At 37.6% G+C, this 15,729-nt stretch overlaps 1 protein-coding gene across 1 annotated transcript in view; it reads left to right on the top strand.

Moving 5' to 3' along the window:
- Window positions 1-15,729, top strand: part of CFAP54 (cilia and flagella associated protein 54) — a 298,883-nt gene that overhangs the window by 113,758 nt on the left and 169,396 nt on the right. Inside the window, exons 31-32 of the mRNA XM_032646796.1 lie at window positions 13,966-14,080; window positions 14,435-14,535. Coding sequence (XP_032502687.1) covers window positions 13,966-14,080; window positions 14,435-14,535 — 216 coding nt within the window. The remainder of the gene's footprint in view (window positions 1-13,965; window positions 14,081-14,434; window positions 14,536-15,729) is intronic.

The following is a 15,729-nucleotide window of genomic DNA, read 5'->3' as shown; positions in this document are numbered from 1 at the left end:
AATATCTGTTTTATTAGCATTAACAACTTTAAAAAATGAGTAAAATTGTTCCTTAAAGGTATATAAAGTGGACGCAAAAGAGAGTGGGGTATATGCAGTTAAAACAGCCATCTGGGAGGTAGTGAGTATTTATGTCTGTGTAAATAAATAAATAAAAATATTCGTACAGCTGAACTAAGGAATAATAGAGCATGTTTATATTTATAGCAGGAAATAAATTAGGCCTTTTGGTATTGAGTCAGTTTGGATGATAGCATCTCTAGGCTATCAGCATCTCTCGCACGGACTTTTGGGTCCACTTATTTATTTATCTAATTAATTTTTTCATCCAGTTTTATTGAGGTATAACTGACATACAGCACTGTATAAGTTTTAAGGTGTACAGCATAATGATTTGATTTACATATATCATGAAATGATTACCACAGTGGGCTTAGTGAACATTTATCATCTCATATAAATGCAACATTAAAGAAGTGGAAAAAAGATTTTTCTTCCTTATGATGAGAATTCTTAAGATTTACTCTTAACAAGCTTTATTTATAACATACAGCAGTGTTAATTATCTTTATCTTGTTGTACATTACATCCCTAGTTCTTATTTATCTTATAACTGGAAGTTTGTGCCTTTTAATTATTTTCAGTAATTCCCTCTCCCCCCACCCCCTCCCTTTGATGTAGTCCCATTTGTTTACTTTTGCTTTTCTTTCCCTTGCCTGAGGAGACATATCCAAAAAAAAACTGCTAAGACCAATGTCAAAGAGTATACTGCCTATGTTTTCTTCTAGGAGTTTTATGGTTTCAGGTCTTACATTTAAGTTGTTAATCCATTTTGAGCTTATTTTTGTATGTAGTGTGGTTTTGAGGTCCAGTTTCTAATTCTCTACAGTAGCAAGCAGAGCCATTCTTTGCAGTTCCCATATATATATGTGAACGGGGAGTTCCTTAAAAATAGAAGTAGTAAAACTTAAAGTTAACCCTCTTATTCTCTAAGCCTGAATGGCTCTCTCTGCCCACAAAGGAAATTGTTGTGTTCTGTGCCAGTTATGAGAGATGCCGAGTGAATCCAGCTTTTCTTCCAATAATTGGGTTTTAATTTCAACACTGGACATAGGTCTGTCTATCTCATTCTAGGAAAAGAAAACATCAATGACACAAGATCTATTTTAAAAATGACAGCAGGGCTTCCCTGGTGGCGCAGTGGTTGGGAGTCTGCCTGCCGATGCAGGGGACGCGGGTTTGTGTCCCGGTCTGGGAGGATCCCACATGCCGCGGAGCGGCTGGGCCCGTGGGCCATGGCTGCTGGGCCTGCGCGTCCGGAGCCTGTGCTCCGCAACGGGAGAGGCCACAGCAGTGAGAGGCCCGCGTATCGCAAAAAAAAAAAAAAAAAAAAAAAAAAAAAAAATGACAGCAGAAGAGAAACATTCTCATAAAAACCTACGGGAAAATATTCTTCCTAAAATAGGCACTACATTTATTAGAACAATATATGTGCTTCATGTTTTCAAAAGATGAAATTGCTTCTATTAAATAAAGCAGGCCATGGTAATTAGAGAACTGGCCAGAATTAGAAAGTCCCAGAAAATTAAATAAACCATAGCTAAAATGAGATGTTTGGAATCTGTAAATAATATTCTTGATACCAAAGAAAATCAGAATGCACTTTCAGTGAGCAGTAAAATTTGGAGGGCTGACCGTGGAGGTCCAATGGAAGAATAATAGATATTCTGAAAGAGGAAAACAGAATAAGTGGTTTAGGCCAGTGGTATAATAAAATATGTGAGTTTGGAGATTGAGCAGTATAACTGAGTTCAAGCCAAAGGTAATGATTTCAATTTTTAAGGCTGAGCAGATGTTTTAGGATGTTCTTCTCCAAGTCAAGGAATATAGGGGAGGGGCAGATGCAACACCTTGATTTCTACTTTGATAGCAATATCTATTTTCTTTTTATGTTTGTATGCATGACATATCTTTGCGCAAAGAAAAAATTTTTTTATACTTCAACAGACAAATATGCAGCAGTATTTTCTTCCAATTTTATAGTTTCATGGTTTAGATTAAATATTTTAATCCATATGGAATTTCTTTTGGTAGGGTTTAGATTTTAAATTAGGGGGTTTTCCTGTAAAAATTTTAATCAACTGTCTTGGTAACATTTAAAGAGTAATCTCTTTGTTACTTATTGTTATTTTTTTTTGCGGTACGCGCGCCTCTCACTGTTGTGGCCTCTCCCGTTGCGGAGCACAGGCTCCGGATGCAACCATGGCTCATGGGTACAGCCGCTCCGCGGCATGTGGGATCTTCCCGGACTGGGGCACGAACCCGTGTCCCCTGCATCGGCAGGCGGACTCTCAACCACTGTGCCACCAGGGAAGCCCACGTTACTTATTTTTAATGCTACCTTTTCACGTTGGTGATTCTACTAATAATGCTTATAAATCACAATGAAGATATTTCATGAATTTTCATGTTCTACATAAAAAAAAATCAAAATATATGGGAATAACTGCTAAAAAGACAAGGCTAATTTGATAGAAACATAGTAATATTAAGAGTTTAATGTACTACTTTAAAAAGAAAGAAATGAAAAGGACATAGAAAATGTACATGATATAACTAATAAGATTAATTTAATATATATAGCCAATTGAGACAAAATACTCTTTAAAGCACTTATTTAATTTAAAAATGTAATATTTAAGCTGCAAAATAAAGCTCAATATATCACCTAGACTAAAATTTGTAAGGACCACATTCTCTTACAGTACAATAAAACTGAAATTTTATAACAAAATTAATTGCTAGCATATATAATTATATAATTTTATAACAATAAATTACTGCCATATATAATTGTATATAATTATAGTATATAAAAAAGAAATCTAAAACTATAGAGCGTTTTGAAAATCATGCTAATGAGAAGCCCACATATCAAATGTACTCAAAGCAGCAGTTAAAGACAAATTTTAGCTTTAGAAGCTCCTGTTACTTACTAAATGAGAAAAATAAAATCAAATGAACTTTGATTGGGCTTGAAAAATTGGAAAAATAACAAAATAAATCTAAGAAAGCAGAAAGAAGAAATAAAAGTTGAAATTAATTTTAAGTTGGTGTTAAAATAGTCCAGTTGGCTAGGGTTACTTCTTTGAATATATGAATAAATGAGGTAATTTTCTGGCCAGCAAAATAAGAAAAAGTGAAATGTAAGTAATCCAAAGAGAAAATAGTCATAAATTTGGAAGTTGTTAAACATTAGATAACAGTGTATGTAGTTTAATATGAATAAATTTGAAAATCTAATCTGAAGTGATGATTATCTGGAAAATTTTAAATTGTAAGAATTCATTGAAGCAGTAAAAAAAATTGGAGAGCTCAAAAACTTTTTAAGGCTAGTTCCTTCATAGGAACACATAATTTTGTTTTACATAAAGCTACTTCAGAGCGTGGTTATAGTTTCCTAGTAAATTTATCACAGCAGGCTCTGATAACAGTTTTGTAAAAAGAGAATAAAAAAATAGAAAATTAGAGGTCAACTTTATTTAGAAGTATATAGAATAAAAATAAAACACTAGCTTATAAATTTAGCAGTGAGAATGTAGATTTTGTTCTCAATATAAATATAGTAGAAAATCTAAATATAATTATCATTAGTAGTCCAAGGAGTCTTTTTTTTTTTTTTTTTTTTGCAGTATGCGGGCCTCTCACTGTTGTGGCCTCTCCCGTTGCGGAGCACAGGCTCCCGACGCGCAGGCCCAGTGGCCATGGCTCATGGGCCCAGCCGCTCCGCGGCATGTGGGATCTTCCCAGACCGGGGCACGAACCCGTGTCCCCTGCATCGGCAGGCGGACTCTCAACCACTGCACCACCAGGGAAGCCCCAAGGAGTCTTTTATAGGTGCTAAAAAGTCATGTGGTGACGTTCAGCAGCAATTCCTGGCAAATTAGGATTAAAAGATTTTCTTTTAAAATATGCAGTACAACAAAGAAACCTATTATTCCTTCTATCATTTAAAATTATTCTGAAAGTTCTTGGCAGCACACTAAAATAAATAGAAATTAGGATTAGAATTTATGTGATTATCACATAATACGGTCTCAAAAATGTTTATCAAGTGAAATCCACAGTGAATTACTGTGAAAATGGAGAGGAAAGATTGATATCTGCAAATAATTATTACTTTTTTAACTTAATTAACTGAAAACTATCAGAGTTAATAATAGAATTCCATAGGATGGGTAGATGCAAAATCAACGCTTTGCTGTATCAACTAGAAAATATAATGGAAAAATGATCCCATTTCTGTGAACTACAGGATTAAGTTTATCAGGAATTGTGAGGGGATTTAGGCTAATATAAAGAAGACCAAACATCTTTACTAAGAGGTATGAAAAAAAAAAAATGACTTGAATAAATGGAGAGACATAGTACATTACTTGATAAGCAGATGGAATATTGTGAAGATTTGTTATTCTCAAATTAATTTGTTGATTTAATGCAATTCCAGTCAGATTAGTTTGTATGGAATGGGCTGGAGTAATGAAAAATATTTTAAAAATGAAAAAGCGTGAATGAGAGCCTTGTGCTGTCAGATAAAGAATAACAGATTTGTGTTTGTGAAATAATAGGCAGACAGTCATTGGAACTCAGTGTTTTGGGTCAGAAGCAGGCAGTGATATAGGTAATCAAAACAATAAATCATGAAATCAAAGATCAATAATGATTACATAAAAATTTAGAAGTACTATTTTTCATAATACACCATAAACAAAATAAAAAGCAGTCAGGACTAGGAGGAAGCAGTCTATGAAGAGGTTGAGGAGTGGAGGGGTTTATTCAGTGGATGAGAGTTCTGCAGAGCATGGAGGAGAATGCTGAGAGGGCTAGGAAGACGGTGGCCCAAGTGTTCACCCATGACCTCCTCTCCTTCCCATCTGTTTCTGGAATAGCAGCAATAAAAGCATTGTGGTGGGGTGGGAGAGAGAGGAGGTAGAGAAGAGACAAGCTGGTTGGAAAACAGCAGGCAACTAGTGTCAGGATGCAAGTAGCAGAGCAGAGGATAGATTGTCAAGTCCCCGGTGATCAGTGGTCCAAGCTTTGTAGTTCAGGCAGACAAAACATTTGCCAAAATGAATGCCAACTAACTGAGAGACTCTTGGAATTGCTGCAGCTTGGCTGGAGTCCCAACCAAGCACAGGATCCAGGATCATCTTTATCAAAATCGAAGTGAGAGGCTGACCACTACTAGGACCAAGATGAGTTTGGGACCCCAGCCCCTGGAACTAGCTACCAGATTCACCTGGTCATTTCCTTCACCTTGTGTTAATATGACTTTACATTTTATTTAATTTAAGCTTTTGGATCCCATTTATCATGTTATAGCAGGGTGGTGTTGTACCTAGCAAGTACTTACCAGAGGAAATATAGATTTTAGGAAATATATAAATTTCAAGGAAAATAGGTAGTAAGTACCAATAGAGGGAGGGATAATAAGCGACCTTACAGTATTCGGAGAAGGGGACAGGTAACCACAGGGGTCGATGGCAGATTAAAAAAAACAAGGTTGAGAATCCTTACAGGTGATTGGGGGGAAGGGAGAACATTTAGTACTGTCCGCCTTTGGCATCCACTCTGCATCCAGGCATTCAGCCAACCATGGATCGGAAATATTCGGAAAAAAAGTTCTGGAAAGTTCCAAAAAGTAAAACTTGAATTTGCTGCACTCCCGTCAATTATGTACATAGCATTTACATTGTATTTACAACTATTTATATAGAATTTACATTGTATTTAATTTATTTATTCCAAAGAAATTCAGGCTAAATGCTTTCATGATTAAAAGGTATCATTCTTTTTTTTAAAAAATATCTTTATTGGAGTATAATTTCTTTACAATGTTGTGTTAGTTTCTGCTGTATAACAAACTGAATCAGCTATATGTATGCATATATCCCCATATACCCTCCCTCTTGCGTCTCCCTTCCACCATCCTTATCCTATCCCTCTAGGTGGTCACAGAGCAGGGAGCTGATCTCCCTGTGCTATGCGCTGCTTCCCATCAGCTATCTCTTTTACATTTGGTAGTGTATATATGTCCATGCCACTCCCTCACTTCATCCCAGCTTACCCTTCCTCCTCCCTGTGTCCTCAAGTCCATTCTCTATGTCTGCATCTTTATTCCTGTCCTCCACTTAGGTTCTTCAGAACCTTTTTTTTTTTTAATTTTAGATTTCATATATATGCATTAGCATACAGTGTTTGTTTTTCTCTTTCTGATTTACTTCACTCTGTATGACAGACTCTAGATCCATCCACCTCACTACAAATAACTTCGTTTCTTTTTATGGCTGAGTAATATTCCATTGTATATATGTGCCACATCTTCTTTAGCTATTCATCAGTCGATGGACACTTAGGTTGCTTCCATGTCCCGGCTGTTCTAAATAGTGCTGCAGTGAACACTGTGGTACATGATTCCTTTTGAATTATGTTTTTCTCAGGGTATATGCCCGGTAGTGGGATTGCTGGATCATACGGTAGTTCTTTTTTTTTTTTTTTTTTTTAACATCTTTATTGGGGTATAATTGCTTTACAATGGTGTGTTAGTTTCTGCTTTATAACAAAGTGAATCAGCTATACATATACATATGCTCCCATGTGTCTTCCCTCTTGCATCTCCCTCCCTCCCACTCTCCCCATCCCACCCCTCCAAGCTGTCCCAAAGCCCTGAGCTAAAATCCCTGTGCCTTGCGGCTGCTTCCCCCTAGCTATCTACCTTACTACGTTTGTTAGTGTGTATATGTCCGTGACTCTCTCTCGCCCTGTCAAAACTCACCCTTCCCCCTCCCCATATCCTCAAGTCCGTTCTCCAGTAGGTCTGCGCCTCTATTCCTGTCTTATCCCTAGGTTCTTCATGACATTTTTTCCCTTAAATTCCATATATATGTGTTAGCATACGGTATTTGTCTTTTTCTTTCTGACTTACTTCACTCTGTATGACAGACTCTAGGTCTATCCATCTCATTACAAATAACTCAATTTCATTTCTTTTTAAGGCTGCGTAATATTCCATTGTGTATATGTGCCACATCTTCTTTATCCATTCGTCCGATGATGGGCACTTAGGTTCTTTCCATCTCCGGGCTATTGTAAATAGAGCTGCAATGAACATTTTGGTACATGACTCTTTTTGAATTTTGGTTTTCTCAGGGTATATGCCCAGTAGTGGGATTGCTGGATCATACGGTAGTTCTATTTTTAGATTTTTAAGGAACCTCCATACTGTTCTCCGTAGTAGCTGTAACAATTTACATTCCTACCAACAGTGCAAGAGGGTTCCCTTTTCTCCACACCCTCTCCAGCATTTATCATTTGTAGATTTATTGATGATGGCCAATCTGACCAGTGTGAGATGATACCTCATTGTAGTTTTGATTTGCAGTTCTCTCATGATTAGTGTTGTTGAGTATCCTTTCATGTGTTTGTTGGCAATCTGTATATCTTCTTTAGAGAAACGTCTGTTTAGGTCTTTTGCCCATTTTTGGATTGGGTTTTTGTTTTTTATGATACTGAGCTACATGGGCTGCTTGTATATTCTGAAGATTAATCCTTTGTCAGTTGCTTCATTGGCAAATGTTTTCTCCCATTCGGAAGGTTATCTTTTCACCTTGTTTATGGTTTCCTTTGATGTGCAAAAGCTTTTAAGTTTCATTAGGTCCCATTTGTTTATTACTGTTTTTATTTCCATTTCTCTAGGAGGTGGGTCAAAAAGGATCTTGCTGTGATGTATGTCATGGAGTGTTCTGCCTGTGTTTTCCTCTAAGAGTTTTATAGTGTCTGGCCTTACATTTAGGTCTTTGATCCATTTTGAGTTTATTTTTGTGTATGGAGTTAGGGAGTGTTCTAATTTCATTCTTTTACATGTAGCTGTCCAGTTTTCCCAGCACCACTTATTGAAGAGGCTGTCTTTTCTCTATTGTATATTCTTGCCTCCTTTATCAAAGATAAGGTGACCATATGTGCATGGGTTTATCTCTGGGCTTTCTATCCCATTCCATTGATCTATATTTCTCTTTCTGTGCCAGTACCATACTGTCTTGATTACGGTAGCTTTGAAGTATAGTCTGAAGTCCAGGAGCCTGATTCCTCCAGCTCTGTTTTTCTTTCTCAAGATTGCTTTGGCTGTTCGGGGTCTTTTGTGTTTCCATACAAATTGTGAATTTTTTTGTTCTAATTCTGTGAAAAATGCCATTGGTAGTTTGATAGGGATGGCCCTGAATCTGTAGATTGCTCTGGGTAGTATAGTCATTTTCACAACATTGATTCTTCCAATCCAAGAACATGTATCATCTGTTTGTATCATCTTTAATTTCTTTAATCAGTGTCTTACAGTTTTCTGCATACAGGTCTTTTGTCTCCTTAGGTAGGTTTATTCCTAGATATTTTATTCTTTTTGTTGCAGTGGTAAATGGGAGAGTTTCCTTAATTTCCCTTTCAGATTTTTCATCATTAGTGTATAGGAATGCCAGAGATTTCTGTGCATTAATTTTGTATCCTGCTACTTTACCAAATTCATTGATTAGCTCTAGTAGTTTTCTGGTAGCATCTTTAGGATTCCCTATGTGTAGTGTCATGTAATCTGCAAACAGTGACAGCTTTACTTCTTCTTTTCCGATTTGGATTCCTTTTATTTCTTTTTCTTCTCTGACTGCTGTGGCTAAAACTTCCAAAACTATGTTGAATAATAGTGGTGAGAGTGTGCGATCTTTTCTTGTTCCTGATCTTAGTGGAAATGGTTTCAGTTTTTCACCATTGAGAACGATGTTGGCTGTGGGTTTGTCATACATGGCCCTTATCATGTTGAGGTAAGTTCCCTCTATGCCTACTTTCTGCAGGGTTTTTATCGTAAATGGGTGTTGAATTTTGTCAAAAGCTTTTTCTGTATCTATTGAGACTATCAGATGGTTTTTCTCCTTCAATTTGTTAGTATGGTGTATCACATCCATTGATTTGCGTATATTGAAGAATCCTTGCATTCCTGGGATTAATCCTGCTTGATCATGGTGTATGATCCTTTTAATGTACTGTTGGATTCTGTTTGGTAGTATTTTGTTGAGGATTTTTGCATCTATGTTTATCAGTGATATTGGCCTGTAGTTTTATTTTTTTGTGACACCTTTGTCTGGTTTTGGTATCAGGGTGATGGTGACCTCGTAGAATGAGTTTGGGAGTGTTCCTCCCTCTGCAATATTTTGGAAGAGTTTGAGAAGGATGGGTGTTAGCTCTTCTCTAGATGTTTGATGCAATTTGCCTGTGAAGCCATCTGGTCCTGGGCTTTGGTTTGTTGGAAGATTTTTAATCACATTTTCAGTTTCATTGCTTTATGATTGGTCTGTTTATATTTTCTATTTCTTCCTGGTTCAGTCTCAGAAGGTTGTACTTTTCTAAGAATTTGTCCATTTCTTCCAGGTTGTCCATTTTATTGGCATAGAGTTGCTTGTAGTAATCTCTCATGATCCTTTGTATTTCTGCAGTGTCACTTGTTACCTCTCCTTTTTCATTTCTAATTCTGTTGATTTGAGTCTTTTTCCTTTTTATCTTGATGAGTCTGGCTAATGGTTTATCAATTTTATCTTCTCAAAGAACCAGCTTTTAGTTTTATTGATCTTTGCTATTATTTCCTTCATTTCTTTTTCATTAATTTCTGATCTGATCTATATGATTTCTTTCCTTCTGCTAACTCTGGGGGATTTTTTGTTCTTCTTTCTCTAATTGCTTTAGCTATAAGGTTAGGTTGTGTATTTGAGGTGTTTCTTGTTTCTTGAGGTAGGATTGTATTGCTATAAACTACCCTCTTAGACTGCTTTTGCTGCATCCCGTAGGTTTTGGGTCATTGTGTTTTCACTGTCATTTGTTCCTAGGTATTTTTTTGTTTTCCTCTTTGATTTCTTGAGTGATCTCTTGGTTATTTAGTAGTGTATTGTTTAGCCAGCCTCCGTGTGTTTGTATTTTTTACACCTTTTTTCCTGTAATTGATATCTAGTCTCATAGCATTGTGGTCAGAAGAGATACTTGATACAATTTGAATTTTCTTAAATTTACCAAGGCTTGATTTGTGACCTAAGATATGATCTATCATGGAGAATGTTCCATGAGCACTTGAGAAGAAAGTGTAATCTATTGTTTTTGGATGGACTGTCCTATAAATATCAATTAAGTCCATCTTGTTTAATGTGTCATTTAAAGCTTGTGTTTCCTTATTTATTTTCATTTTGGATGATCAGTCCATTGGTGAAAGTGAGGTGTTAAAGTCCCCTACTATGATTGAGTTACTGTCCATTTCCCCTTTTATGATGGCTATTAGCGTTTGCCTTATGTAATGAGGTGCTTCTACGTTGGGCGCGTAAATATTTACAATTGTTATATCTTCTTCTTGGATTGATCCCGTGATCATTATGTAGTGTCCTTCTTTGTCTCTTGTAATGGTCTTTATTTTAAAATCTGTTTTGTCTGATATGAGAATTGCTACTCCAGCTTTCTTTTGATTTCCATTTGCATAGAATATCTTTTTCCATCCCCTCGCTTTCAAGTCTGTATGTGTCCCTAGGTCTGAAGTGGGTCTCTTGTAGACAGCATATATACGGGTCTTGTTTTTGTATCCATTCAGCCTATGTCTTTTTTTTTTTTTCGGTACGTGGGCCTCTCACTGTTGTGGCCTCTCCCGTTGCGGAGCACAGGCTCCGGATGTGCAGGCTCAGCAGCCATGGCTCACGGGCCGAGCCGCTCTGCGGCATGTGGGATCTTCCCGGACTGGGGCACGAACCCGTGTCCCCTGCATCGGCAGGCGGACTCTCAACCACTGTGCTACCAGAGAAGTCCTGTCTATGTCTTTTGGTTGGAGCATTTATTCCATTTACATTTAAGGTAATTATTAATAGGTGTGTTCCTGTTACCATTTTCATAATTGTTTTGGGTTTGTTATTGTAGGTCTTTGCCTTCTCTTGTGTTTCCTGCCTAAAGAAGTTCCTGTAGCATTTGTTGTAAAGCTGGTTTGGTGGTGCTGAATTCTGTTAGCTTTTGCTTGTCTGTAAAGGTTTTAATTTCTCCGTCAAATCTGAATGAGATCTTTGCTGGGTAGAGTAATCTTGGTTGTAGGTTTTTCCCTTTCATCACTTTAAATATGTCCTGCCAGTCCCTTCTGGCTTGCCGAATTTCTGCTGAAAGATCAGCTGTTAACCTTATGGGGATTCCCTTGTATGTTGTTTGTTGCTTTTCCCTTGCTGCTTTTAATATTTTTTCTTTGTATTTAATTTTTGATAGTTTCATTAATATGTGTCTTGGTGTGTTTCTCCTGGATTTATCCTGTATGCGACTCTCTGCACTTCCTGGATTTGATTGACTCTTCCCTTTCCCATATTAGGGAAGTTTTCAACTATAATTTCCTCAAATATTTTCTCAGTCCCTTTCTTTTCCTCTTCTTCTTCTGGGACCCATATAATTCAAATGTTGGTGCATTTAATATTTGCCCAGGGGTCTCTGAGACTGCCTTCAATTCTTTTCATTCTTTCTTCTTTCTTCTGCTCTGTGGTAGTTATTTCCACTATTTTATCTTCCAGGTCACTTATTCGTTCTTCTGCCTCAGTTATTCTGCTATTGATTCCTTCTAGAGAATTTTTAATTTCATTTATTGTGTTGTTCATCATTGTTTGTTTGCTCTTTAGTTCTTCTAGGTCCTTGTTAAATGTTTCTTGTATTTTCTCCATTCTATTTCCAAGATTTTGGATCATCTTTACTATCATTACTCAGAATTCTTTTTCAGGTAACCTGCCTATTTCCTCTTCATTTGTTTGGTCTGGTGGGTTTTTACTTTGCTCCTTCATCTGCTGCATATTTCTTTGTCTTCTCATTTTGCTTAACTTACTGTGTTTGGGGTCTCCTTTTCACAGGCTGCAGGTTCGTAGTTCCCATTGTTTTTGGTGTCTTCCCCCAGTGGGTAAGGTTAGTTCAGTGGGCTGTGTAGGCTTCCTGGTAGAGGGTACTGGTGCCTGTGTTCTGGTGAATGAGGCTGGATCTTGTGTTTCTGGTGTCAGGACCGCGTCCGGTGGTGTGTTTTGGGGTGTCTGTGAACTTACTATGATTTTAGGCAGCCTCTCTGCTAATGGGTGGGGTTGTGTTCCTGTCTTGCTAGTTGTTTGGCATGGGCTGTCCAGCACTGGAGCTTGCTGGCCATTGAGCAGAGCTGGGTCTTAGCACTGAGACGGAGGTCTCTGGGAGAGCTCTCACCAGTTGATAGTATGTGGGGCTGGGAAGTCTCTGGTGGTCCAATGTACTGAACTCGGCTCTCCCACCTCATAGGTGCAGGCCTGACACCTGGCCAGAGCATCAAAGCCCTGTCAGCCACAAGGCTCAGTAGAAAAGGTAGAAGGAAAAGAAAGAAAAAATAAAGTTATTAATGTAAAAAAAAATTATTAAAAAGATTTAAAAAGTAATTTAAAAAAAAGAAGAGCATAACTATACCAATAAACAAATCCACCAATGATAACAAATGCTAAAAACTGTACTAAGATCAACATAAAAATCAGAAACTAGTCAGTCACATACAGCAACCCCAAGTCTACAGTTGCTCCCAGAATCCATTGCCTCAGTTTTGGGATGGTTCGTTTTCTATTCAGGTATTCCACAGATACAGGGTCCATCAAGTTGATTGTGGAGATTTAATCTGCTGCTCCTGAGGCTGCATGGAGAAATTTCCCTTTCTCTTCTTTGTTCGCACAGCTCCTGGGGTTCAGCTGTGGATTTGGCCCCGCCTCTGCATGTAGGTCGTCCTCTGGCATGGGTTCTTCGCGCCCAGACAGGAGGGTGTTAAAGGAGCAGCTGATTAGGGGGCTCCACCCAGGCCAGGGGGATAGAGGGGTATGGAATGTGGGATGAGCCTGTGTTGGCAGAGGCCAGCGTGACGTTGCAACAGCCTGAGGCGTGCCCTGTGTTCTCCCTGGGAAGTTGTCCCTGGATCACGGGACACTGGCAGTGGCAAGCTGCACAGGCTCCCAGGAGGGGAGGTGTGGATAGTGACCTGTGCTTGCACAAAGGATTCTTGGTGGCTGCAGCAGCAGCCTTAGCATTTCATGCCCATCTCTGGGGTCCACGCTGATAGCCGCGCTTGCACCCATCTCTGAAGCTCGTTTACGCCGTGCTTTGAATCTCCTCTCCTCACACACTCCGAAACAATGGTCTGTTGCCTCTTAGGCAGTTCCAGACTTTTTCCTGGACTCCCTCCCTGCTAACTGTGGCGCACTAGCCCCCTTCAGGCTGTGTTTACACAGCCAACCCCAGTCCTCTCCCTGGGATCTGACCTCTGAAGCCTACGTTGTATTTTAAATAATCTAGAGATGATTTAAAGTATATAGGAGGATGTGTGTAGGTTATATGAAAGTACTAGGCCATTTTATATAAAAGACTTGAGCATCCTTGGCTTTTGGTATCTGAGGGGGTCCTGCAACCAAGCCCCTGCAGTTACCAAGGGATGAATGTAGTCATCTGAAATGCTTATCTCTTGTTAATATCCAGAAGTTGATAGTGGCTGGGAGCTTGCACTTGATGGAACTAAAAGGACTGAAGTCTGGTGGAAGCAAGGTAGTTTTGTCTAGGGTCACTCTTACGTAGTTATTTTCTCAGTTTTAAAGGGGAGTGTTTATGTTTTAGTTTCAGTTCAGTTCTATTCCTCCTAGATCATACTTCAGCTCTCATCACATTTTTATGGTGTGATTTACATTTTGCTCTTTTGAGAGACTAGCTATTTGTTGACGACCAGGAGTATCATAGTCTCATTTATGCATGGGACATAACCAATTTTGGGTATTCTTCTAGCATAATTTCAGTGGCAATACTCATTAAAGGTTTATTACTTTGGGGTGGTTTTATAAATTCTTGTAGATCCTTTTAACTGACTTTATCTTTTTGTATTAGGAGGAATGAGTCCCTACTTGGAATAAAAAAATTGAAACATAAGGACAATACTTTGTGTAAAAAGGTCATCAAACCTATGAAGAAGTTCAAAGCTGCAGTAGTGGAGATTGGCAGAGTAAGTTTCATATAAATTTTGAATTTTAAGTTAATGAACTTAAGAGATTCATGCATCTAGAGATGGTTGGCTGTACTATAATTTAGTATAATGTGAAACAGAAGAGAATACCAACAATCATAATTTTATAATTATGCAATATATTTTAATTCTTATCACAAGGATATTTTTATAACCATTTTTTTTTTGTCTACAGGGGTACTTCTTTTACTTTTGTTAATAATTTTAATTGAGGGGCATAAAGTAACCACTATTTTAATGTGAAAAGATAAGCATTAGAGTACAAGTAAATTATGGTATCGTGTTAAGATTTTAAATTGGATTTGTAACATTTTTGTTATCTCCCATGTTAAGTCTACAGAAGTGAAGCCCAGACAGAGATCTAAAAAAAAGGAAACTCTAAGAGAATTTTTGAATAAAAATCCTTTTATTTCTGAAATGGCGGAGCAAGAAAGGTATTGATTGATTAATTAATTAAATTTTAACTTGAGGGTTACTATGTGTTGTGCATTATTTTAGGCACCAGGGATACATTGGTAGAGTAGACAGATAAGATCACTGCCATCAGGGAGCTTACATACTAATAAAAGGAACACAAAATAAACAAAGACACAAATAAACTATTTTTTTATTTGTTATTTATTTTATTTTATTTATTATTTATTTATTTATTATTGGGGTATAGTTGTTTTACAATGTTGTGTTAGTTTCTATTGTACAGCGAAGTGAAGTAAAATTCCCTGTACTATACAGCAGGTTCTCATGAGTTATCTGTTTTATATATATTAGTGTATATATGTCAATCCCAGTCTCCCAATTTATCCCACCCCCCCACTTCCCTCCTTGGCATCCATATGTTTGTTCTCTACATCTGTGTCTCTATTTCTGCCTTGCAAACTGGTTCATCTGTACCATTTTTCTAGATTCCACATATGTGTGTTAATATATACAGTATTTGTTTTTCTGACTTATTTCTATGACAGTCTCTAGGTCTATCCAAGTCTCTACAAATGACCCAGTTTCATTCCTTTTTATGGCCGAGTAATATCCCATTGTATATATGTACCATATATTCTTTATCCATTCATCTGTCAATGGACATTTAGGTTGCTTCCATGAACTGGCTATTGTAAATAGTGCTGCAGTGAACATTGTGGTACATGACTCTTTGAATTATGGTTTTCTCTGGGTATATGCCCAGTAGTGGGATTGCTGGGTCATATGGTAATTCTATTTTTAGTTTTTTAAGGAACCTCCATATTGTTCTCCATAGTGGCTGTATCAATTTACATTCCCACCAACAGTGCAAGAGGGTTCCCTTTTCTCCACACCCTCTCCAGCATTTATTGTTTGTAGATTTTCTGATGATGCCCATTCTAACCGTTGTGAGATGATACCTCACTGTAGTTTTGATTTGCATTTCTCTAATAATTAGTGATGTTGAGCATCTTTTCATGTACCTCTTGGCCATCTGTATGTCTTCTTTGGAGAAATGTCTATTTAGGTCTTCTGCCCATTTTTTGATTGGGTTGCTTTTTTTGATATTGAGCTGCATGAGCTGTTTGTATAGTTTGTCCATTGATTCATTTGCAAATATTTTCTCCCATTCTGAGGGTTGTCTTTTTGTCTTGTTTATGGTTTCCTTTGTT

The sequence above is a fragment of the Phocoena sinus genome, chromosome 10 (assembly GCF_008692025.1).
Source record: "Phocoena sinus isolate mPhoSin1 chromosome 10, mPhoSin1.pri, whole genome shotgun sequence".
NCBI classification, from domain to species: Eukaryota; Metazoa; Chordata; class Mammalia; order Artiodactyla; family Phocoenidae; genus Phocoena; species Phocoena sinus.
This window is presented reverse-complemented; position numbering and strand designations above follow the sequence as displayed.